The sequence below is a fragment of the Bos javanicus genome, chromosome 16 (assembly GCF_032452875.1).
Source record: "Bos javanicus breed banteng chromosome 16, ARS-OSU_banteng_1.0, whole genome shotgun sequence".
Taxonomy (NCBI): domain Eukaryota; kingdom Metazoa; phylum Chordata; class Mammalia; order Artiodactyla; family Bovidae; genus Bos; species Bos javanicus.
This window is the reverse complement of record NC_083883.1, coordinates 13,071,346-13,096,913: the sequence shown is the minus strand read 5'-3', so window position 1 is coordinate 13,096,913 and position 25,568 is coordinate 13,071,346. Positions and strand designations below refer to the sequence as shown.

Below are 25,568 nucleotides of genomic sequence, written 5' to 3'. Positions count from 1 at the left end.
CTAAAAATGCTACCAGAAAACTACTAGAGCTCATCAATGAATTAAATTAAGTTACATGATATAAAATTAATAGAGAAATGTCATATTTCTTTACACTAAAAATGAAATAGCAGAATCAGATATTAAGGAAACAATCCCATTGACTACTGAATCAAAAAGAATAAAATATCCAGAAATAAATGTACCTAAGGAAGCAAAAGACCTGTACTCCAAAACTTATAAGACACTGATGAAAGAAAATGAAGATCATACGAATGAAAAGATATACCGTGTTTTGGACTAAACAAATTAATATTGTTAAAATGACCATTCTATACCAGGCAATCTATAGATTCAATGCAATCCCTATCAAATTATCAGTGCCTTTTACAGTATTGGAACAAAAAAATTTTTTTTTATTGCTGCTGCTGCTAAGTTGCTTCAGTCGTGTCCAACTCCATGCGACTCCACAGATGGTAGCCCACCAGGCTCCCCTGTCCCTGGGATTCTCCAGGCAAGAACACTGGAGCGGGTTGCCATTTCCTTCTCCCATGTATGAAAGTGAAAACTCAAAGTGAAGTCGCTGAGTTATGTCCGCCTGTTAGTGACCCCATGGACTGCAACCTACCAGGCTCCTCCATCCATGGGATTTTCCAGGCAAGAGTACTGGAGTGGATTGCCATTTCCTTCTCCATTTTTTAGTTCTATGGAAACACAAAAGAGTTTGAACACAAAACACAAAAGTCTTTGAAAAGACACAGTAATCTTGAGAAATAACAGAGCTGGAGTAGTCATACTCCCAGATTTTATACTATATTACAAAGCTACAGTAATCTAGACAGTATGGTAGTGGCACAAAAGCAGAAATATAGATCAATGGAACAGCATAGAAAGTCCAGAGACACATCCATGCACCTACGGTCAATTAATCTACAACAAAGGAGGCTAGAATATAAAAGAATAGAATGGAAAAGACAGTCTCTTCAATAAGTGGTGCTGGGAAAACAGGACAGCTAAAGGATGAAATCAGAACATTCTCTAATACCATATATGAAAATAAACTCAAAATAGATTAAAGACCTAAATGCAAGACCAGATTACCATAAAACTCCTAGAGGAAAACACAGGCAGAACACTTTCTGACATATTGCAGCAATATTTTTTGGATCTATTTCCTGGAGTAATGGGATTAAAGATAAAAAATAAACAAATGGGGCCTCTGTGTGTGTGTGAGCTCAGTCACGTCTGACTCTTTGCGATCCCATGGACTATAGCCAGCCAGGCTCCTCTGTCCGTGGAGTTTTCCAGGCAAGAATACTGGAGTGGGTTGCTAGTCCCTTCTCCACAGGATCTTCCCAACCCAGGGATGGAACCCATGTCTCTTAAATCTCCTACACTGGCAGGCAGATTCTTTACCATTACACCACCTGGGAAGCTTTATATCAGGCCTAATTAAACTAAAAAACTTTTGCACACCAAAGGAAACCATAAACAAAGTGAAAAGACAACCTACAGAATGGAAGAAAGTGTTTGCAAAGCAACTGACAAGGAATTCATTGCCAAAACACACAAATAGCTCATATGGTTCAATATCAAACAAACAACCCAATCAAAAAATGGGTAGAAGCTCTAAACAGACATTTCTCCAAAGAAGACAGATGACCAACAGGCACAAGAAAAAATGTTCAACATCACTAGTTATTCAAGAAATGCAAATCAAGATAATAAAGAGGTATTACCTCACATAAGTCACAATGGCCATCATCAAAACGTCTGCAAACTATAAATGCTAAACAAGGTGTGGAGGAAAAGGACTTCCTACACTGTTGATGGGGATGTAAATTAGTGTAGCCACTAATGAGAACAGTATGGAGGTTCCTTAAAAAACTAAAATCAGTTACCATATGATCCTGCAATTTCATTCCTGGGTGTATATCTGGAGAAAACCCATAATTTGAAAAGATACATGCACCCCAATGTTCACTGCAGCACTGTTTACAATACCCAGGACATGGAAGCAATCGAAATACCCATGAGCAGAGAAATGGATCAAGATGTGATACATATATACAGTGGAAAATTAGTCATTGAAAAGAATGAAACGATGCCATTTGCAGGAACATGGATGGACCTAGAGATTGTCATACTGAGTGAAGTAAGACAGAGAAGGAGAAATTTTGTATAACATCTCTTATATGCAAAATCAAAAATGAAACACCACCAATGAATTTATTTAGAAAACAACAGATTCGCAGACTTAGAGATGAACTTATGGTTGCCAGGGGGGAAAGATGGAAGGAAGGGATAGTTAGGGAGTTTGGGATCGACATGTTCACATGGCTATATTTAAAATGGATAACCAATGTACAGCACAGGGAACTCTGCTCAATGTTATGTGGCAGCCTGGATGGGGAAGAGTGGATACATGTATATGGATGGCTGAGTCCCTTTGCTGTCCACCTGGAACTACCAAACATTGTTAATCAGCTAGAGTCCAATATAGAATAGAAAGTTTTTTTAAAATATATTGCTGAAAAAGATGAAAGAAATCAGGTACGAAATGGTAATTAGCCTGGGTAATTCCTATTTTGTGAATTCTTTGAGTAATTGCCAGATTAAGGACACGTGCGTGTGTGCATGCTGAGTCACCTCAGTTGTGTCCGACTCTTTGCGACCCCATGGACTGAAACCCATCAGACTCCTCTGTTCATGGGATTCTCCAGGCAAGAATACTAGAATGGGTTGCTCTTCCCTTCTCCAGGACATTATGGACATATGATTATTCAATTTGCCAACTGATTTTCTCAGTGTGCATCTACAAGGTTTGGTTTTCCTGTAAGTTCTTCCTTTATAAAATAGAGATGATATTGTTCCTTCCTTATTCTTTCTTTTTATTTGCAGGAGTAGAAAAAGCACTGAATCAGGATTCAGGAAAATCATTCTAGTACTAGAATGTCATCTACTAACTACTTGACATCAGACTAACCTCAGAAAAACAGAAGCTTTTAAGTTTAATTAGGTCCCATTTGTTTATTTTTGCTTTTATTTCCAATATTCTGGGAGGTGGGTCACAGAGGATCCTGCTGTGATGTATGTCGGAGAGTGTTTTGCCTATGTTCTCCTCTAGGAGTTTTATAGTTTCTGGTCTTACGTTTAGATCTTTAATCCATTTTGAGTTTATTTTTGGGAGAAAATAATAGCAAATGAAGCAACGGACAAACAACTAATCTCAAAAATATACAAGCAACTCCTACAGCTCAACTCCAGAAAAATAAATGACCCAATCAAAAAATGGGCCAAAGAACTAAATAGACATTTCTCCAAAGAAGACATACAGATGGCTAACAAACACATGAAAAGATGCTCAACATCACTCATTATCAGAGAAATGCAAATCAAAACTACTATGAGGTACCATTTCACGCCAGTCAGAATGGCTGCGATCCAAAAGTCTACAAGCAATAAATGCTGGAGAGGGTGTGGAGAAAAGGGAACTCTCTTACACTGTTGGTGGGAATGCAAACTAGTACAGCCACTATGGAGAACAGTGTGGAGATTCCTTAAAAAACTGGAAATAGAACTGCCTTATGACCCAGCAATCCCACTGCTGGGCATACACACTGAGGAAACCAGAAGGGAAAGAGACACGTGTACCCCAATGTTCATCGCAGCACTGTTCATAATAGCCAGGACATGGAAGCAACCTAGATGCCCATCAGCAGATGAATGGATAAGAAAGCAGTGGTACATATACACAATGGAGTATTACTCAGCCATTAAAAAGAATACATTTGAATCAGTTCTAATGAGATGGATGAAACTGGAACCTATTATACAGAGTGAAGTAAGCCAGAAAGAAAAACACCAATACAGTATACTAATGCATATATATGGAATTTAGAAAGATGGTAACAATAACCCTGTGTACGAGACTGCAAGAGAGACACCGATGTATAGATCAGTCTTATGGACTCTGTGGAAGAGGGAGAGGGTGGGGAGATTTGGGAGAATAGCATTGAAACATGTATAACATCACGTATGAAACGAGTCTCCAGTCCAGGTTCGATGCACGGTACTGGATGCTTGGGGCTGGTGCACTGGGACGACCCAGAGGGAGGGTAGGGGAGGGAGGAGGGTTCAGGATGGGGAACGCGGGTATACCTGTGGCGGATTCATTTCGATATTTGGCAAAACTAATACAATATTGTAAAGTTTAAAAATAAAATTAAATTTAAAAAAAGAAAGAAAAACAGAAAAAAAAAAAGACTAACCTCAATATCTTCATTTTTAAAATATAGAGTAGTGCTATTCTCCTTTTCTATTAATACTTCATATAGCTTTATAACCATGAAATGAGATAAGACACAGGAGAACAATCTCAAATTGTAATATCCTATATAAAAGTGAGGTGGTATTATTAGCAGGACTTTACAGTCAAAGCTAAAGACTATTAGGGCCAACGAATAACTTGTCACAGCTTTATAGATCTTAGATGAATTAGTTTTTAATGACTCCAAGTATTCATTTTTCCCTAACCCCATGCATATGTATCTGTCAACAGTCACTGGCATGATGTTTCAGAAGCCTAATTCTTATTCCATGAAAGTCTGACAGGCCCCAAAAGGATAAAAATCTGGCCTATGTAAATGCCAATACTCAAATATATGATAGTGCGCATATCAGAGAGTTCTAAAACGTATTTCAGAAGAGCCAACTGCTTTCTCAAGTAGCAGAATTAACACAGATCTTATTGATTTCCACTTCTCTAATTATTAACTGGCCACGCTCTTAGGTCATCGTTTAGCAGTCCATCTTTCCTATTGGCATCAACTTCATGACATTCTGGGCTTCCCAGGTGGCACTAGTGGTAAAGAACCTGCCTGCCAATGCAGGAGGTGCAAGAGACATGGGTCAAGATGATCCCCTGGAGGAGGAAATGGCAATACCCTCCAGTATTCTTGCCAGGAGAATCCCATGGACAGAGTAGCCTGGTGGGCTACAGTCCATGGGGTCATAAAAACTGGACACATCTGAGCACTAGCTTCATGACATTCTGCATCTTTTTGCAAATTTTGCTATTAGGTTTTTCATTATATTTGCATTATGTTATTAGTTGTTAATTACCAGAACTTCTGTTAAACAGGGAGAGAGTTCTCAGTATAAAATTGGTTTTCATTAGTGGATGTTTTCCTGTTTTGATGGCTTTTGCATCCTTGTGCACTCAGTGTGGAGACTAATAATAATGAATAATCAGATAAAGAGGACACCCTATTCCTGTTTTGTTCTGAGAATAAAAATGAAATTATTTATTGAAATTCCTCAATAAATGCTGCTTCCTGGTATTTTTAAAGACAGAAGGCAGTAAGCAGAAGCCATTAGGCAGAAAAAGAAGAGACACAAGAAGTAACCAGCCATGGAATAGGAAGCAGAGAGAAGGTGCTGAGTCACAGGCATGACGGACAGGTGGAATCTCCCTCGGCTCCCAGAGCTGCCCCTAATTCTGAGCACTTGCTCAGAGTTTCCTGGCTCTCCATTCAGACTGTGTGTCCATCCTGACAATAGACTGCTATCACCCAGGGCAATGAGGATGCCTCAACCGTGAAATAATCAAACATGCCAATGGGATCTCTTTGTTAAATTTTGGTCAACCAGACTTGCTTCTGGGGAGGTACAGACAAAAGAAGCATTCCTTCCACTGGATGAAAGAGTCCTTTTCTTTTCTGATTTAACTCAGTCTCTTAATCGTTCTCTTCCTTCAGTTTCAACAGACTCCAAAGGACGCTTTCTCCAAACTTCAAGGGAAAAATAAAACAGTTTCGGTAATATAGTGTGTCCAGCACTCCCCAATTTACAAAGTATTTTATTTCACATCCACAAGAGGAGAATATAAAAATAACAAACTCTAGGAATGGAATCTAGGGATTTTCATTTTTAATGAGACTTAATGACTAGTCAATCCTTTTATTTCACTTGCTAAATGAAAATCAAATTCCATTTTACCCTCCTAGGAATGTCTGCACATCATCTGAACTAATACTATGGATGTTTAAACACTCTTGAATCACACATGTATAAGCAAGCTCTTGGTTTGTTACATAAATTACTAATATCATTCATGGGTTTTCTATTAATTAAATCATTATTTCATTCAGCAATTACACTGACCATGCAATTACAATGTTCCCAATAATGTATTCAAGGGTGGATTTCACTAGCTCAACCATCACAATCAGCTTTTTACAGACCATAATTACACAGCCAGGGTATCCATGAGGAAACCTAACTGTTGACAACCCAAACTGAGCTTCCCACAGAAACATTAGTTCTACAGTGAAATGGTTACAGACTTAGAATTCAAATCCTGGCTCTGCAAGAAATCACTTGCTTCTTCACCTCTCCAAGCATCTGTAAGATGGAGATAACAGCACCTACCTCACAGAGGTGTAATGGTAAGAGATGATGAAAATGTATGTAAAATGTCTGGTCAGTGGTTGGCACATATAATAGGTGTTCAATAAACAAAACCTATTGTCATTATTACTAAAGGGCCAGGCTTTTTTCCAAGGAAGATTGTTAAAAACTCCATTACTATTATCATTAATGTTCTCATTTTTCAAATGGAGAAGACTTAAGCTCAGAGAAGTTAAATTCTTCATTCATGTAACAAATGTGGCCAGCCCTTACTGTGTGCCAGACTGGGGCCGGTCTCCACAGGAACAGGGATGCAGAAGACAGAGCCTCTGACTTCAAACACCCACTGTCTTACAGAGAAAACAGGAAGAAGCTGACGGCCCCTGAAGAGGGAAGCACAGGGCTGTGGTAGCACAGAAGTGAGCTCACTCAGGATGCAGGTAGTGGAGGAGGCTCCCCAGATGGGGTGTCCCCCCTGAGTCATGAGGGAAGTAACGTGGCAAAAGCAGTTAACCACTAGCAGCCTGTCTTTAATGAAACCAAACCCTTGTCTCAAGACCTGTGAACTTCCAGGAGGAGTACCACAGCTTCTTTGATTACATTCAGTTAACAAGGAATTTGTTCAGTTCAGTTCATTATTCAGTTGTATCCAACTCTGTGTGACCCCATGAACCACAGCACACCAGGCCTGCCTGTCTATCACCAACTGCCGGAGTCTACCCAAACCCATGTCCATTGAGTTGGTGATGCCATCCAACCATCTCATCCTCTGTCGTCCCCTTCTCCTCCCACCCTCAATCTTTCCCGGCATCAGGGTCTTTTCAAATGAGTCAGCTCTTCACATCAGGTGGACAAAGTACTGGAGTTTCAGCTTTAATATCAGTCCTTCCAATGAACACCCAGGACTGATCTCCTTTAGGATGGACTGGTTGGATCTCCTTGCAGTCCAAGGGACTCTCAAGAGTCTTCTCCAACACCACAGTTCAAAAGCATCAATTCTTTTGCACTCAGCTCTCTTTATAGCCCAACTCTCACATCCATACATGACTGCTGGAAAAACCATAGCCTTGACTAGACCAACCTTTGTTGGCAAAGTAATGTCTCTGCTTTTTAATATGCTGTCTAGGTTGGTGACAACTTTCCTTCCAAGAAGTGTCTTTTAATTTCATGGCTGCAATCACCATCTGCAGTGATTTTGGAGCCCCAAAAAAATAAAGTCAGCCACTGTTTCCACTGTAGCACTTGCTTGATGGAAAAGTCTGTACTGGGTGGCAACAAAGGTGACTAATTATAGTTATCTCAATGGGATATAAAACAGACATACAGATGCCCAACTCAACCAACACCTAACATACGCCTGATGGTCAAAACCAGATGCTGGACGTTCTGCTGGAGTTCTCGCCTAGTTCTCAGGTTCTCAGTGTGGATGCCAGGGATTCCTCACACGCCCTGCAGAAACAGGGCAAAACACTGCCCACACTGTGAATTCCACCAAGCCGCAGAGCCAGGCTATATTATTCGCCACCTCATGTGTAAATTCCCTGGTGGCTCAGACAGTAAAAGCATCTGCCTTGCAATGTGGGAGGCAGGGTTCAATCCCTGGGTTGGGAAGATCCCCTGGAGAAGGAAATGGCAACCCATTCCAGTACTCTTGCCTGGAAAACCCCAAGGACGGAGGAGCCTCGTAAACTTTATAGTCCATAGGGTCACAAAGAGTCAGACACGACTGAGCGGCTTCACTTTCACTTTCATGTGTAAATTGTAATATAAATTCTTTAATAAATATCTGATTGTGCATGTTAAGTCACTTCAGTAATGCCCAGCTCTTTGTGACCCTATGGACAGTAGCCCACCAGGCTTCTCTGTCCGTGGGATTTTCCAGGCAAGAATACTGGAGTGGGTTGCCATGCCCTCCTCCAGGGCATCGTCCTGACCCAGGGATGGAACCCACATATGTCTCCTGCATTGGCAGGCAGGTTCTTTAGCACTAGATCCACCTAGGAAGCCCCAAATATCTGCTTAGCACATATTAAAACGAACATCTTTTATCACTTGTAAGTGCTATGAATTCTATATTTCACTGTGCACAGTGTTTTTGCTTACTTGAAACTGTTTACAGTGCAAAGTATTTAAAATATTTCATTTAAGGTATCTATATCTTTACAATTGTTTTTCTTTAATTTTGAGTGCTTTCTTCAGCAGATTTGGGGATCAGAATTATGCTTGCCTCAAAAAAATTCTTGGGCAAACTTCCTGCCACCTTGTGCTTTGGAGCAATATAGGAATTACCAGACCCTTAGTGGTTTTATTCAGTTCACCTGAAAAATCCACTGAAGCCTGGTCACGACTCACTCACAGCAGTGCTCCCGCCACAGCACAGACTCACCTTCAGGCGCCCTCTCAACGCTGCACTCCACACAAGCACTGAGGGAGAAACACCATGGGTCAGTTATTTTCAGTCTTCCTTTATTACATGTGGAATGTAAAAAACAGAACAAATGAACGAACATGACAAGGCAGAAACAGACTCACAGATACAGAGAACAAACTGGTTACCAATGAGGAGAGGAAACGGGGCAGGACTCATGAAGGGGATTAAGAGGGACAGGCTACTGGGGAGAAAGGGAGATACAAAGACGTAACTTACAGCACAAGGAATGCAGCCAACATGTCATAACTTCACATGAGTATAATCTATAAAAATACGGAATCACTCTGTTCTACACCTGAAATTAATGTTGCAAATCAACTATACTTCAATTTAAAAAAGAAAGAAGAAATTAAGACAAGTCCTTTTCTGTGTATGACTTTGACCACATCCCACATATTTTTATATGTGATCACTCCATCTTAATGATTTCTAAATAGCCTTTGAATCTTACCTTTATTTCTTCCTTGGCCTCCAAGTTCTTCATTTAGTACACTCTCCATATAAAGCAAAACTCAGGAAACATATTATTAATATGTGGGCTTCTGGTACAACCTCTAAAGCAATGTAATTTTACCCTCACACATGACCCTTATAGCACACCTCTATCGCTTGAAAAAGGAAACTTTCTCAGGTTATACTGAGGATGCCATCCACTTACTTCTCAAGAGATATCAACTTTACTGCCGTTCAAGTCTGATAGGTTTTTTTCTTCCTATTTTCCTTCCTTTGGTCCTTTCTGTTTCACAAATTCCCAAGTTCCATATTTCTCATATGTCAATGGCATATTTTCCTCTTTTCCAGAAGTACTACAAAGCTTCCTGTTTTATTTTCTTCTCTTTTTAACTTTTCTCACATTTCAGTGGATTTTGGGGAAGAGAAGGAGGTAACTACACAGGCTCAAGATAAGACCTTAAAGCAAAAATTCAGAATTTTTTTAAACTCTTTCAAGTGCTACCCGATGGATCACACTCTTCATAAGGCTTTCCTACTTGTTCTCCTCTTCTTGAACCTAAGAAAAGGTCCTCTAACGTCTACAGTGAAGTAGGCCTCAGTCCATTTGCCTGAGAGAAGCAAAAAGCTGTGACCTATTACATAATGATCCAAAACAGAAATTCTTAAAAACAAGAAACAAGTATACCTTTATATTAATTATTAAATTGTCTAATTAAGACAAATATATATACACACATAGGTACATACATATGACTTTGTTCAAATATATATTGTAATACTGAAATAAGAACAAATGATAATACCATATGAACCTCTTAATCCTGTGATTCTTTTAAAACATTTTTATTAGAAGAAATGTCAGATTTTTCACATGTTCATAATGTTTTAAATGGATAGACTGTATATCACTACCTAGTCAATTTTACTTCTAATTTGTATCTCTGTTAAATAGTTTTATAAATAAAGTTGATTTTATCTATTTAAAATAGGTAAAAGTCAGATTTTAAAGAAAAGTAATGAATAGATTATTCAATAAATTGCAAACAAAAAAATACTAACAGAAAGAATAGTAAGCTTACTTAAAAACACTGCAAAGCTCAGTGTTAACATGGAAAGTTTGTAAGGTTACAAGAGGAATTTAATTACAGATATGGAGAACATATGAACCTCTGGCACAAGTCACACAGGTAACAGATGCCAGATACCCTGGAAAAGTAACCATGCATTCACCCATTCATTCATACTTCCACCCATCCATACCCTTAGCAAATATTTATTGAGGATTCTCTATGTTCCAGGATACAATAGTTTTTAAAGGAGGAGGAGGAAGAAGAGAAGGAAGAAAGAGGCGAGGGGAGGAGGAGAAATTGTCTAGTGAGGAATAGGGACAAGAAACCAGTCAATTACAATATGTTGTGGTAAAAACAGATAACCAACAAGGACCTTCTCTATAGCACAGGGAACTCTGCTCAATGTTGTGTGGCAGCCTGGATGGGAGGGGAGTTTGGGGGAGAATGGATACATGTACATGAATGTATCCATTTGCTGTTTACCTGAAACTATCACAACACTGTCAATTGGCTACATCCCAATACAAAATTAAAAGTATAAAAAAATAAAATTATAATTAATTATAGCTTCCTGGGGAGCTCAGAAGGTAAAGAATCTGCCTGCAATGAAGGAGACCTGGGTTCAATCCTTGAGTAGGGAAGACACCCCTGAGAAGGGAATGGCAACCCACTCAAGTATTCTTGCCTGGAGAATTCCATGGACAGCAGAACCTTGCAGGCTACAGCCCATGAGATCACGAAGAGTCGGACACAACTGAATGACTAACACACATGAATATGACTATAACAGTGTATGTCATAAAAATTTTAAATGATTTATTCATTAATATAGTCTAGGCTACCATGAAGTAGTCATATTGCTGTTTCTTTTCTATCAGTGCATGAATTATTATACCTGTAAATAAAATTTCTAAAAAAAAAAAAAACCAATTCATTGTGTTAAGCACATTAATAGGTGCTGTGGGCACATCTATGAGAAGCACCTCATCCAGATTTGTCAGCAGAGGGGGAAAAAGTGTGCAGGTGGTGTGCAGGAGAGAAACTTCATTCCAGTGATACCTGGAAAAGTGTGAATGACAGAGAAGACAGATAAAGAGTAGAGAGAACGGGAAAAGGTCCTAGTAGAGGGAACAGTGTGAGCAAATGGCTAAAGGAAAGAGAAAGCATGGCACATGGAAGGAACTGCAAAATATTCAGTAGATAAGGGCACTGAGAGCAAGGCAGCAGTAATAAGAGAATAAATGAAAGGATTTCATGGGCTAGATAAAAAAGATCTTATATGACAATTTAAGGAATTCAGAACTTATCTTAAGGGCAATGCAAAGTCACTAGCAGTTCTAATCACAAAAGCAATAATGACTAGACAAGGGTTTTAGTAAAGTTATGCTGGCTGAAAATAGACCATTCAACAGAGAGGATCAATTAGAACATCAAAAAGAAGTCTTGCTTGGATCCATAAGAGAGAGGAAGAGAGAATTAGAAAAATGGAAATGGGAGTGAAGTCTTAAGATATATTTAAGAAATAAAATTAATAGGCAGGATAAACTTGATATGGGACAGAGAGAAGGTGGAACTCAAAGGTGACCACTCCATCCACCCTCGTGCTTTGTCTTAGGCAACAAAGTGGAGGATGAAACCATTCACTGAGATAGAGAACTAAGGCAAAGAAACAGGTTTAAGTGCATAGATGGGAAACACTGTTTTTAACAAGCTCACTGGAACTATGAGTCATCTAAGTGAATCAACCTAATGGACAATTAGCTGTAAGAGTCTGAGACAAGAAGAGAGATGAGCACGGAGAGGCATCAGCACACAGACCACAGCTGAGTATATGGAAGTGAACGCAGTGTGAACGTGCAGAGCAAAACCAGAAGACATTTAAGGGACGTCAGCATCCAAGGAAAAAACGAGCAGACACTGTAAAGGAGGCTGAAAGAACCTCTTCCCAAACAGAGGTCCACTTGATATCCCTAAAAAAGCAGAGACATTACTTTACCAACAAAGGTCAGTCTGGTCAAAGCTATGGTTTTTCCAGTAGTCACGTATGGATGTGAGAGTTGGACTATAAAGAAAGCTGAGTGCTGAAGAATTGATGCTTTTGAACTGTGGTGTTGGAGAAGACTCTTGAGAGTCCCTTGGACTGCAAGGAGATCAAACCAGTCAATCCTAAAGAAAATCAGCCCTGAATATTCACTGGAAAAGACTGATGCTGAAGCTGAAACTCCAGTACTTTGTTCACCTGATGTGAAGAACTGACTCATTAGAAAAGACCCTGATGCAAGATTGAAGGCAGGAGGAGAAGGGGACGACAGAGGATGAGGTGGTTGGATGGCACCACCAACGTGATGGACATGAATTTGAGTAAGTTCTGGGAGTTGATGATGGACAGGGAGGCCTGGTGTGCTGTAGTCCATGGGGTCGCAAAGAGGCGGACACAACTGAGCGACTGAACTGAACTGATAAAAGTTCCCTGGCTTAGATCTGGGAGACCCATAAAGAAAGTTCTCCTGACCACCTTAAACTTGTATGTTTGCTAAGCTTTCTAACACCTGATAGCCACCGCCACCTACCCTCTTCTCCACCGTCCCCAGTGAACTCACACACTTCCACAAACTTCATAAGCACTTTAATCTTCAATATCAAAAGGCAGTCTGTTAATAAAGTCTATTTATATATGGCAAACCTTAAATATTTAATATTTAAAAGGAAGGGAGATACTCCTCCATGGCGTTAGCTTCAGAAAGCAGAGACAGCTTCTTCTAGAAGCCCCTCAGGTTTGCTCCAGTCATCCACCAGTCCAAGGGATCATGATGTTCCCCAAGGGGCAGACAGCCAGGATCTCACAGAGGTAGAAAGATAAGGAACAAAATGTCAAGTTGACTGAAATTCTCCAGCTCCAACTTGCAGGCAGCTGCTTCAGAACAGGAATTAGAAGTTTATCACCTTTCGGAGAGACAGCAGAGGAATGACTCAGAGCATTGGTCCTTGCACCCCGACATTCATGTTGTTCATGCCGATTTATTCTTTCAAAAGACTCTACAACAGATGTTAAAAAGTGAGCGCTACTGGGAAAAAACTGTCCGAGTCCTGCCAAAGATGAACTTTTCACACGAGCATGAGCCCCACCAGATTCAGAATATGGATTTTATTGACATGTTTCATGTTCTTCAGAGAGGGCTATGGGGACCTGCAAATATGGAGACACTGTCCAGGAATCCTGCAGTTACTCAGCACGGGGTCCTGCTGAAGCAGCGTCCTGGACTCCCGAGCTGTTGTTATTTCCCTCAGTGTGTGCTGTGAGGGGTCTCTCCTCACCTGGTCGGCAGAGTACAGGGCTTTAGGAATGCCCGTTTAGCCATCTCTGTATTGCTGTCCACTGCAGAAAGCGTTCATCTCTGCCAGCTCATGTGTCCCAACTTCACAGTGACCTGTGAACCAAGCCATGCCAAGAGAAGCAGCAGACTCCTACTCCACATCCCAATCCAGAAGACCTACAGTCTCCCTCGAGATCATGACTTCAAGAGAAAAATGAGATGTGGACATCTTATAATCAGGGTGAGTTTTTTAAAATGCAAATTGGATAACTGCTCTCCAATGGCTGTCTCGTGCTCTGCCATTACCATGGGAAGGAAAGACCAGGCTTTACTGCAGATTACAAGACAAAGATGAGAGATTCAATGGGCAGAGCCAAGCACTGAGCTGCATAAACCTTTATCTGTTGCCCTCCTACCTGAGCTCAAGACTCGTGAGAAACACAGCCAAGACCTGCAGAGCCACCCAGCTTCACCGAGCCCAGACTGATGCATCTCCAGCCCAGTCAGCTGAGATCCCCAGCCAGAGCCAGCTAACTCCCCACCATCTTGCAGACTCATTGTCAAGAAGACTAAGCTGTTAAGTGAGCCAGACAAACTTGGGTGCCCCACTGCCTAAGGGCCAGCCCCTGTGAGGAAAAGCTGCAGCCAACATCCAACAGCTCCAGAGACGATTCTGAACAGAAGCACCCTGAAGGGCTTCTGTATCACACACATTTTGCCACATGCAAGAAGAGCTTGGAAAAATAACGTTTTCTTTGCTCATACTTGGATTGCACATTTTTGAGGGCTGAACACTTTTTTAAATTCCAATGATTTATTTCTTATTTTTCAAAGGTGAAATTGGTAAAGCTTAAGCCTTTGCAGTATCCTCCATAATCTGTCCCCCATCCTCTCCCACATACATTCCAGGCTATCCAGACACAGAGAGGCTCTGAGAACAGGAAGGTTTCTGTGACATGTATGAGTAAAATAAGACCTCCGGGAACACAGAATGAAAAACCAATCAAGAGGAAAAGGAGCATTAGCCTATAATTTATTATATTTGTGCCCCTCTGCCACCTGCACTGAGGTCTACCCTACTTACCAGGCATGGGCTGGTTCATGAAGATGCTCACTAGTGTTGTTTGGTCCATGAAGCCATCTGCGTCCTGGCAACCTGCATTGGTTCAGAACAGCTGAGGCGGTCCTTGGGGGCCTGCTCATGACCATGCTGCTCTGTGTGGCCCTGGTTCTGTATATGCTGTACCAGCCAGTGGTCACTCTCCTAAAGAACATTAAAACAGAGCCAGAGCCCATGGATTACTGTGGGAGATGGTGTTATTTACAGTCATAGTCAGATTTCTAATAATTAAAAGCCTTCTTCACACAAGACAGAGAGCTAGCTATTGAAGTTTCTGCCCTTCTGGAGGAAAGACATAAAAAATGTGGCAAGTTCAACCTAATTTTTACAGGATCTTAATCAACTTTAAAAGAAGCCAGACTCAAGAGGAAACTACTAAACAGTAAAACTGGAAGCCATAAATAAAGACCCACTTCCTTGGGGGCTCAGATGGTAAAGAATCTGCCTGCAATGGGGGAGACCCAGATTCAATCCCAGGGTCAGGAAGATACCCTAGAGAAGGGAATGGCAACCCACTCAGTATTCCTGCCTGGAGAATACTGGAGAATAAAGAGCTGGAAATCTTCAATTCCTTGCTTGGAATTAAAATATAGGCCTTTACAAAAGGACTTAGCAAAGAGAAATCTAAATGTCTGGAACAAGAGGACATTACAAGAAATATTAAGTCTTTGAAAGATTCACTGAAACCCATCCAATTCAAGTAACTACAAGCAAACAGCCATTAAAGTACATGAGAAAAGCAAAGAACAACTTCAGACAGCACTAGAAAGATGCTTCAGACGAAAACTCCCATCTTTGGGTAAGTATAAACTGATTTCACAAGAAGCTAAAAAACAGAGAGGAAAAGTGAGCCAATTTATTTATCAGCAAAAAAAGTTTTAAAAAAGAGAAAACTCTACTGCATCTGGAACAAGTTCTAAATGATTATGAAAGGCAGATTACTACTCAAGATGAGAGATCAGTCTGCAGCTCATGAAGAACGCAACGTGGATGTGGAGCCTTGAAACCAGGTACAGACACACATGGGAAAATAAAACTTCCAATAAGATGAACTCAAAGCAGTTTTGATGAAACTGACTCACTCTGCTTGGTTAAATACAACTGATCTAGGCTTGGTGAAGCCAGGGGACTATGTTCACCTATGCTGGGTTTATTTTAAAATTCATTTAAAAACTCTTATTAAAGATTATGAAACTAAATGCACACTGCATTAACTGAAAGAAGAAAATAACTGAAGCACTGCAAGTCTATTAAGTCTCCAAAGAAGAAAGCCTCACAATGATCAGAAAAGGAGGGCAGGTGTGTGGTGGGGGGGGCGGGGAGGGGGGGTATGGGTGGTAAGGAATGTACTTAGAAAGGAACAGGCAGAACCACTAGAGACAACTTAACATACTTCCTATACTGCACTGAGAAAAAGAAATGAATTTTCACCAAACATCTAATGCAGGGAGATTTCACCCTGTGAAGATAGTGGAGAATTCTTTCAAAATATCAATATATAGAAATGTTAGCATGTGGAAGAGCTAGACATTTTCAAACCATTTTTTTCAGGAAAAACTTAAAACATTTCTAAAAGTAACCTTACGTCCCTGATATTCCCTATGGGGCATCTGGAAGAGTAAAAGGGGCTACCAGGGCACCCAGTGGATGAACAGAGCCCCCTCCCTCAGAAAGCGGCAGTATCTGGTAGTGACGGCCCAGAGGCCAGGGGCCAGCACCTGGCAGAGAGCAGATGCAGCCTCCCCAGGTCAGCACCACGGACAGAAGAACCCTCCACTGGCCACCCTCATCCTTAATACGGTGCATCCTCCGCAGAAGCAAGACAGAGCTTGTCCTGGTGTTCCTTGGACTGGCAGACACACTCAGGGCCTTCTGATTCAACCTTTCTACCTGGATGGAGACCAGGGTTCGATCCCTGGGTTGGGAAGATGTCTGAAGAGGGGAATGGCAATCCGCTCCAGTATTCTTGCCTGGAGAATCCCATGGACAGAGAAGTCTGGCAGGCTACAGTTCATGGCATTGCAAAGAGTTGGACATGACTGAGCGACTCACACACACACACACACACACACACACACACACACACGGTTGGAAGACCCGCCACCTTAGGGGCAGCAGCAGTAAATAATGGGCGCTAGGAAAGCAACAACAAAAAGCAAAAAACTCACATGGAAGAAAGCAGTCCTGCGGTAAAGTTTTGCTGAACACCAGGCCTGTGCATTATTATCAACCAGACACTCAGGGCATTCCCCCCAATTTTTTTTTTCAGTTCCTCACAAAGGAAAGCTTATATAATTACTTCCACCTTGAAGATTTGAAGCCTAGGCACAAGAAGGCTAAGCAATTTCTCTGGTGTCCCAGCTAAAATAATGCCAGGAACTAGGAACTAAAAGTGAGTATCCCAATTAAGGACAAACCCTCCAACTGTCCCGCTCTCCTAAGGATAATTTATGAAAATAAAGACAAAATTATTTTGTCTTTGCAAGCTAAGGATGCTAGCTCAGCATTCAGGACTCAAATATTCATAACATGGCAGTTGGATCAGGCCCACGGGGATACCTTGAAAGTGCTATTATTTTACCAATTAATTTGGTTAAGATTTTGGAATTTTTTCTTTGTTAAAAAAAAAAAACATGTTTGGGAGAGAAAATTCACAAAGTTTTAGGGTTTTGTGAAGTAGTCCATGAATCAAAGATCTTTAAAAATCAGTGTCTGAAATGGAGTAATACTCTCTTCATAGGAACAGTTAGTCAACTGGAAATACCAATGCAAATGGATTCCTCATTTATTAGATGAAAAGTAGTCTTTCTTCAAACTTAAAAAAAAAAAAAGATTCTCTGTGACTAATAGCATATAGAACTTTGAAATCTTGTATATTATGATGCCACTATCTCAGGATTTCAAAACAGTAATCAATAGACACTTGGCATTTTAATGATTTGACAGAATTCTGTGCACAGAAATTAAAATCCCAGGAGAACAAGTGTCAGCAAAGAAATTTCTAGCCTGAGGGACAAAATGCCATCTATGTGACTTACTTCTAATTGACTACTCTCCCCTGAGATTGTGTGTAGTCCTGGGTCACTGGAACAGAGCAGCAACAGGCAGATACTGGAAATAATCCCCAAACCTAGACTTCACACTCAGTGTCCTTTAACTACAGGAACCTACCAGACATATTTCAATACATTGATACATTTAGGATTTTTTATTTGGGAAGAAAAAAATGTGATGCTCCTGTTGTTGATTTCCAAAGAGAATCCAATGCTTTGGATTGGGTAAGGGAGAATTATTAAATTTAAGTAGGCCGTGCCTGCATTTGGAGTATGACAGACCTCATACTATGCGTGAATTCAAGACAGAGCTATGGAAATGCTCTTGTTGGGATTATCAATGCAAGGACTAAGTAAAATCATTAACTCCTCTATAATACATGTCAAGTATTTGGTTGAAACTCTTGATTTATCCCAGACAAAAACACTGACTTTCTCTCTTTTCAGCTCCTGGGTATGCAAATTACATTCTAAGAAAGAGAGCAATTATGAGTTTTTTAAATGTCAGATATTAGGAATGAAGAGTAGAGTACAGAATCCTGTTGGGTCATAAGTTCATTCATTGTGGGGTCATATGTTCAGTCTGTTTAAAGACTATTTCACCAATTAAGGTTAAATAATACCCAAAAGGTGGGGGAGGACAAAGACAGAAATGTCAAGACAGGTGTCACACTTCCTCAAATACCTCAACAATTATGATACTAAAAGTTTCCAATTACTCATCATACCCTTTGCCAAATAGTGCTTAATTTCCTAATTTTTTCCCCTTTTTTTAAACTTCTCACCAATTTAAAAATTCATGACATATACAACAGGTTTGCAACTTTTACAAATTTAGAAACTGAGATATCTTACTGACCAAAAACAGTAAAGCACAGGAATACACAGAATGATTCTCTGGTGTCTTTTAAAGTATATATCTTGCTTCCTAAATTTCTAAAGCTTAAGTATGAAAGTTATCATGTATAAATATTTTTAGATAATAATAATAGTTTTTATTAATAATGGCATACAGTCGGAAGAGAAGAGTGTATGTGGCAGAGGACACTTTTGCTTTTCATTATTCTCCCTTTCGTGTTACTAGAAACTAGTCTTTTTTGTTTGCCCTCCTCAGTAACTTAAATTTTTTTGGCTACAGAAGTTCCAGAACCACCCTGCAAGCTTCCACCACCAATGTGCTCAGCAGACAGCCTCTCCAGTAGAGGGCACGGTAGAGCTGACAGGAAAAGGTATGTCCAGCTCATCAGGTCACTCTCTAGCTGCGGTTTTGCAGTGCAGTATTTACATCCTATTGCAGTGTTTCTTCTTCCACCACAGAATGGAAAATATGTGTCATCTTAATAGTAAGCAATTCCATTTACCTAAAAGCCAGCTGCAACCAAAAAAACAAAGGGAAGTCATTAAAGACTGTAGCTTTCATTTTAAATGTACTGATCTGCCTACCTTAATACCAGCTGTCAATCGGAAATGGTTTGCAAAAAAAGCAAATAGCTACATTAAACACTTACAAGAAACATCTAGAATGGTCTATATTTCAAGCAGTTACTTACATGGATACATATACATTTATGGTCGTGAACTTTTCTGACGAGGATCTCTGAAAAGTTCAAATACCAGTTTACTTAATTTTTTTATTTGGTTTTTTACCCAGAGAACATTATCTATCATGAGTCTGATAGTCTACAAAGCTGTGACATTATCTTTAATTTTAACAGTGCTTAACATTTATAAGTTAACTCTGAATTAATCTTTTAATGATTTTTCTACCTGGAATAACTATGCTTCAGATATTTCCTTTTCCCCACATATGCAAATTAAGAAAGACAAACATTTGTATAGTACTTTAAAATTTATAAAGGCCTTTCATGAGAGATTCACATAATATCCAATGAGGTTGATGAGAAAAACACATTACTCTTACTAGAGATGAGATACTGGTGCTTGGGAGGTGGGATGGGACTGTCCCAATAGTTACTTGGTATTTACTGGTGAAGCCAAGACTCTACCTAGGTATCCTGACACAAGACTGGCTCTCCTTGCTGCCTCTTAGTCAGAACTCCTGAATTTTCCACTATGAGTGAATTCTACCATCTAAAATTCTAAGTGAAAAATATATTGAGGTTTATACTAGCAAGAAAAGCAAATGTTTACATATTACACATATTTAACAAATAAGTACTTAAACATAAGAAGGTGAAAACAGTTGTAGGAAATATCATGTAAAGTTCTTTTAGAGATCAAGAGCATATACTTGAGAAAAATTATATTCTTACATTTCACAAACTTGCTTTCAAATATTTATTACTGAAATCTAAATGATTTTTCCTTTCCGTTACTGAGTACACAACTGTTCTCTTTAATAATAACTGTAGGTTTTACTCCCCAAGTCAAACTTGGAGCTCCAACTACTGGCAGCTCATCATAAGAATATGGTAAATTAGTTCCAATTTTCTTTTAACAGCTCTAATACAAAGTAAAGAACATGCATGCTGCCTGTATTAAAAAAATAGAGACATCGCTTTGCTGACAAAGGTCCCTATAGCCAAAGCTATGATTTTTCCAATAGTCATGTATGAATGTGAGAGTTAGACCATAATGGCTGAGCACCGAAGAATTGCTGCTTTCAAATTCTTACACTGCAGAAGACTCTTGAGAGTCTCCCAGCAAAGCGATCAAACCAGTCAATCCTTAAGGAAATGAACCCTCAATATTCATTGGAAGGACTGATGCTGAAGCTGAAGCTCCAATACTTTGGCCAGCTGATGCGAGGAGCAGACTGACTGGGAAAGACTCTGATGCTGGGAAAGATTGAGCGCAGGAGGAGAAGAGGGTGACAGAGAATGAGATGATTAACTGGCATCACCGACTCAATGGACATGACTTTGAGCAAACACCAGGATATAAAGAACAGGGAAGCCTGGCAAGTTGCAGCCCATGGGACTGCAGTCAGAAATGACTTAGGGACAGAACAACAAAAACCTTGCCGTTAATCTGCCTACTATTCCACTGTACAATTCTAATAATGGTATCTGAAATCAAGTCATTTTGGAGTGGCAGTTATCTACTCACCCTTACCAATCAAACCACTTAAATCCTGCTACAGCAAGATGATTTCTGAAGAATCAAGACATTAAGCTTTTTCAAAGAAGCTGTGAACGCCTCCCTCCCTCCACCCCCATCTCTCTTTTTTGCCAATTAAAGTGTTCTCGCAAATTCCAAGCCAACTAAGAGTGACTCAGGAGGAAATCCTGCATGCTTGCTCTTTTACACTAAAATGATTCTGGTGCACGATAGCTGCGAGCTCGTGGTGTTTCCCTGTTAAGAAGAGCTGTGATTTCTTTTTCTGTTCTGGAAGGAGAGGCGGCCAAGGACTCCTGAGAAATAAGTCTGCAACCCCACGGACCGACCCAGCCACGAGCCTGCTGGTAATCAAAACCGCACGCCCAGTTAAAGCACTTTCTCCTCCTCCTTCCCTGACCAATGTGCATTCCCCCACAATGTGCAAGGCTCCAAGATGCTCGGGCACGCTGCAGAGCAGATCACACCACTGCCCCCCGGGACTGTCACTGTTCCTCCCATTCTGTTTCCTTCCCCAAATTAAAAGGCGTCTCAAAGAACAGGTGAGGGTCAGTTCCCAGATCAAGAAAGGAGGCGCGGAGCGAGGACTTGAGCTCCAAAAACACATCCCCTTTTAAACCTAATTCAAAATAAGGTTACTGTATTCAGCTTCCCAATAAACAACCTTTACCTGCTGGGAATCACGGCTCCCTTTGGGGTCAGGAGCTCTGGAGCGCGGGGGAGGGAACGAGACAGGGAAAAGGCGGGGAGCGAGCGCCCCCGCGGTGCCTGCAGCCAACCTGGCTCCCTGCCCGCCACGGCCCTGCGACCCCATGGCCGGCGGCCACGACTGGGCAAAGGTCGCCTGCGACCGTTCAAAAGGGAATTTTCTCTGACCCCCACACCAGCGGGCGTCCGGCCCGACTGCGCACGACGCCCGGGCAGCGGACGTCAGCGGGACCCGGGTTTCCAGACCCTTCGGCGGCGCCCGTGACAGCGCGGCCCGTGGCCGCCGTCGGCCAATCGGCGCCCGCCGGGGGCGGGACCGGCGCAGTGAGACCCCGCCTCCGCGCCGCCGCCTATTATATAAATACGGGTGCCGGCAGCCCGGCCCCCCCAGAACAGCGTTCCCAGCGGGAGGGAGATAATGCAAAGTGCTCTGTTCCTGGCTGTCCAGCACGAGTGCGGACCCATGGACAAAGGCGCTGGCACCGGCCCCAAGAACGAGGAGAAGCGAGAGAAGATGAAGCGAACCCTGTGAGTGCGGCTTTCTTCCTCCCTGATTGGCCGCCCCTACGGACCCAGTTGTCCCGGGCGGCTGCAAATGCGGTACACTCGCGCTGGGCTTTGGCATGGGAACTGGGTAGCCTGCCTGCATCTCTGCAGGAAAAAAAGAAAAATGTGTGTGTGTGTGTGTGTAAAAGGTTAATTTGTTAAGTTACGTTTAAACCTGTGTGGTGTAGGTATTTATTGAAGGACTCGGGTAGAGTTTAGAAACTGCAGAAAATTCTTGATGCAGGGGCGGAGATAGATGCGGGTTGGCTTTTTGTCTCCCTGCATCGAAAATGACTTCGGAGAATCCTGCGGCCACGCGCCCCCGGCCTTTACAGTGAGAGGCACTGTAAATTCTGATCTGCTTACACGACTGCTGGGATGGAGATATTTTTGCTGATTCTAAATATACTTTTAATTTTTTTTAATTGAACAGCAAGTCTCACCCACTCAAGAGTGTGGAACAAATAATTGTTCTGCATCACCTTCTTAAAATGAGTGCTGGAGTTGGGAGAGGGGGCGGTCAATCTCGCGCACACACACCTCATTGTGCACAGCTTCTCGGGTGGTCCCGAGCCTCCTGCTCTGAGAGTAGAAGGGAGACGAGCATGGGCTGGCTTAGGGCAGGTCCACTGTGGGCTTCCTCAAGTGTGAAATGTCTCAGAATTGTAATTAACCGTTGCAGAAAAACTGGCTGCCTTTTGTGGGCCAGAAATAGCATCTACCTTTGAACTATGCAAACTAAATTCATTAAAATACCCTATAATTGTAGGTCGTCCTATCCTTACTTATAAAACTAATAATTATGTTCAGATGAGTGGATGAAACTGGTGTGTTGAGTACTTAGGTGCTGGATTAAAGGAGTAAGACTGACTGGAGAAGTTGTTTTGTCTTATTTGGCTTGTCTGTAGCTACTGGGGGCGACTTTATTTGGTAAAAATGCCTTCAGCTGCAATGGCGGTTTCAAGTGTTGCCGCTAAGTGAGTATCTTTTTTTTTTTTCTTTTGTAGATTAAAAGATTGGAAGAGCCGTTTGAGCTACTTCTTGCAAAATTCCTCCTCTCCTGGGAAGCCCAAAACTGGCAAGAAAAGCAAACAGCAAACCTTCATCAAGTAAGTTGAAAATCTTGTACTTGCCAATATGCGCAGCTCACTGCTGAGCTGAAGAGGGAACCTCTGGCTATCAGGAGCTGATGTGCAGACCTTCTTTTGCAGGCCTTCCCCTGAGGAAGCCCAGCTGTGGTCAGAAGCATTTGATGAGCTGCTAGCCAGTAAATGTAAGTTAACCTCTTGAATTTGATCTGTTTCAAGTATCAGGAGAGGATGGTATGGTTGTGTTCACACAGCAAGAGCAGCTTGCCCAAGGAGAGTTTGACTTTACAATCCCTGTACCATGGGGCCTATTTTTCTCCTTTATTTCCCAGTGATTAACCAGGGAAATGCTCGGCTTTTTCACAATAGGTGGGGAGTGGGGGGAAATAGCCCCAGATTGTAATGGCAGTTGCTGTCTGTTAAGGTTAAGTCAGCTTTTCCATTGCAAACAATGTTTTCAAGAGGCTTCATTCCCAAAGAACTTAGGGCTCCCCTATCAGTTGTGTTAACAGCAAAGCTAAGTGTTTATATTTTTGTAGTAGTGTGCCAACTTACACATTTTGCTGACTGGCGTCTTAGTCTTTAAAGAGCTAAATTTTGACGATTACAGGTTTGAGTAAACTCAAGAAAATTGTTTCCATCTGGCAAATAATAAAATATGGGGCCAGGAGAGTGGGAGTTCTAGGAAAACACATAAGGGATTATTTGGACACTCAGTACAATTTCTGCATGCTTTCTTCCTTCCCTCCCCCAGATGGTCTTGCTGCATTCAGGGCTTTTTTAAAATCTGAATTCTGTGAAGAAAATATTGAATTCTGGCTGGCCTGTGAAGACTTCAAAAAAACCAAGTCACCCCAAAAGCTGTCCTCAAAAGCAAAGAAAATATATACTGACTTCATAGAAAAAGAAGCTCCAAAAGAGGTAATGGGGGGAAAAAGTTCTTTGTTTCAGCATATTTTAAACATCCTCAGCACCAAAGGGAAAAGAATTTGAAGAGACCTCAAATTAAAGGGGGGTGGGTGAGTAGGCTGTTTTTCCCCTACTTCTGGCTCTTAGTGAGGTTAATTACATTTCTTCACTGACTTAGCTGGCGACACTGGCCACACATTATAGTTTGGGTGTTTTTTTGTTTGTTTGTTTTCAAACACTACATATATTTCAATTTCTAACTCTTAATATGGAATAAAACTTTGTTTTATTTCAGATCAACATAGACTTTCAAACCAAAACTCTGATTGCCCAAAACATACAGGAGGCTACCAGTGGCTGCTTCACAAATGCCCAGAAAAGGGTGTACAGCTTGATGGAGAACAACTCTTATCCGCGTTTCTTGGAGTCAGAATTCTACCAGGACTTGTGTAAAAAGCCGCAGATCACCACAGAACCCCATGCCACATGAGATGAAAGCGGGAGCCCAGAAATGGGGGACTTTTCATTTTTTTCCTAAGGGGAAAGGCTGTTACCTGCCGAAAAGACTGACCTTGAATTCAGCCTGGGTGTTCAGGAAACATCACTCAGAACTATTGATTCAGAGCTGGGTAGTGAATCAGGAAGCTGGTCGCCACGTAGGAGAAGCTGGTACTGGGGCAGCTTCTGTAACTGATGGAGCACAGAGAGAGAGTGTGGTTTAAATGTGGTGTGTCTCATGCTGGAGAAGCAGGAGCTTGAGACTGAAAGATAACAATGTAACACTATTGGTCCAGAAGCATTTACAATCAATAGGTCTGGGATTATGTGGCCTCAGCTAGCTGGCTGTACATCTTTCCCTAAATCAGTCCTTGTTACCACATAGTGGTTTAGATGTAGCTTCTTTAGTTCTAGGTAATATATGTTTACTATGTGCAAGGGTACTGAAGTTCCTATGTCTACAGATCATCAGTACTGTTGTCTCACATAACTCTAAAACTGAAATGATTGTGTTTGAACTGTCAATTGGTGTTTGTTCTAGAATGAGTGCTTTTGTGTAGAAAATGACAATGTCCATTATGAGTGCCAAAACTGTCCTGATGGCAGCTAAACTTTGAAGTGGTCTTTGAATACTTTTAATAAATTTATTTTGATAAATAATGTTATTGAATATTTGGTCCAGATGTGTGTTGGGGTGTTTTTTCATAATTCGGCAGAAACAAGTATCTCCTCTAGGAGAGAAGAGATACCAGTTGATGGGCCTGTTCTGTCACAATTGACTGTCCTTAGAATTGAGAAATCACAGCTGCTGGGAAGATGCTGCTCCCATCTCTACTGCTTTGGTAGGTCACAGGAGGTCACACCATCACCCTGGGATCAAACTTCTTATAGTCTTGTAAAAATCAAGCTT

The 25,568-nt window shown here is 41.2% G+C and overlaps 1 protein-coding gene and 1 long non-coding RNA gene across 3 annotated transcripts in view; one reads left to right on the top strand and one right to left on the bottom strand.

Moving 5' to 3' along the window:
* The window catches only part of LOC133227569 (uncharacterized), a 356,831-nt gene extending 335,162 nt beyond the window's left edge, over window positions 1–21,669 (bottom strand). Inside the window, exons 1-4 of one of the 2 annotated variants that reach the window (XR_009729869.1) lie at window positions 21,580–21,669; window positions 14,743–14,922; window positions 9,480–9,730; window positions 8,777–8,814 (exon numbers count right to left, since the gene is read on the bottom strand). This is a non-coding gene — a long non-coding RNA (uncharacterized LOC133227569). The remainder of the gene's footprint in view (window positions 1–8,776; window positions 8,815–9,479; window positions 9,731–14,742; window positions 14,923–21,579) is intronic. The other variant, XR_009729868.1, reaches the window with a different exon arrangement.
* Window positions 21,670–21,994: 325 nt separating this feature from the next.
* Window positions 21,995–25,328, top strand: RGS2 (regulator of G protein signaling 2). The gene is made up of 5 exons (XM_061382170.1): window positions 21,995–22,145; window positions 23,171–23,272; window positions 23,375–23,436; window positions 24,006–24,172; window positions 24,456–25,328. The coding sequence occupies exons 1-5, from the start codon at window positions 22,036–22,038 to the stop codon at window positions 24,648–24,650; spliced, it is 636 nt and encodes a 211-aa protein (XP_061238154.1). The 5' UTR covers window positions 21,995–22,035; the 3' UTR covers window positions 24,651–25,328.
* The last annotated feature ends 240 nt before the right edge of the window (window positions 25,329–25,568 follow it).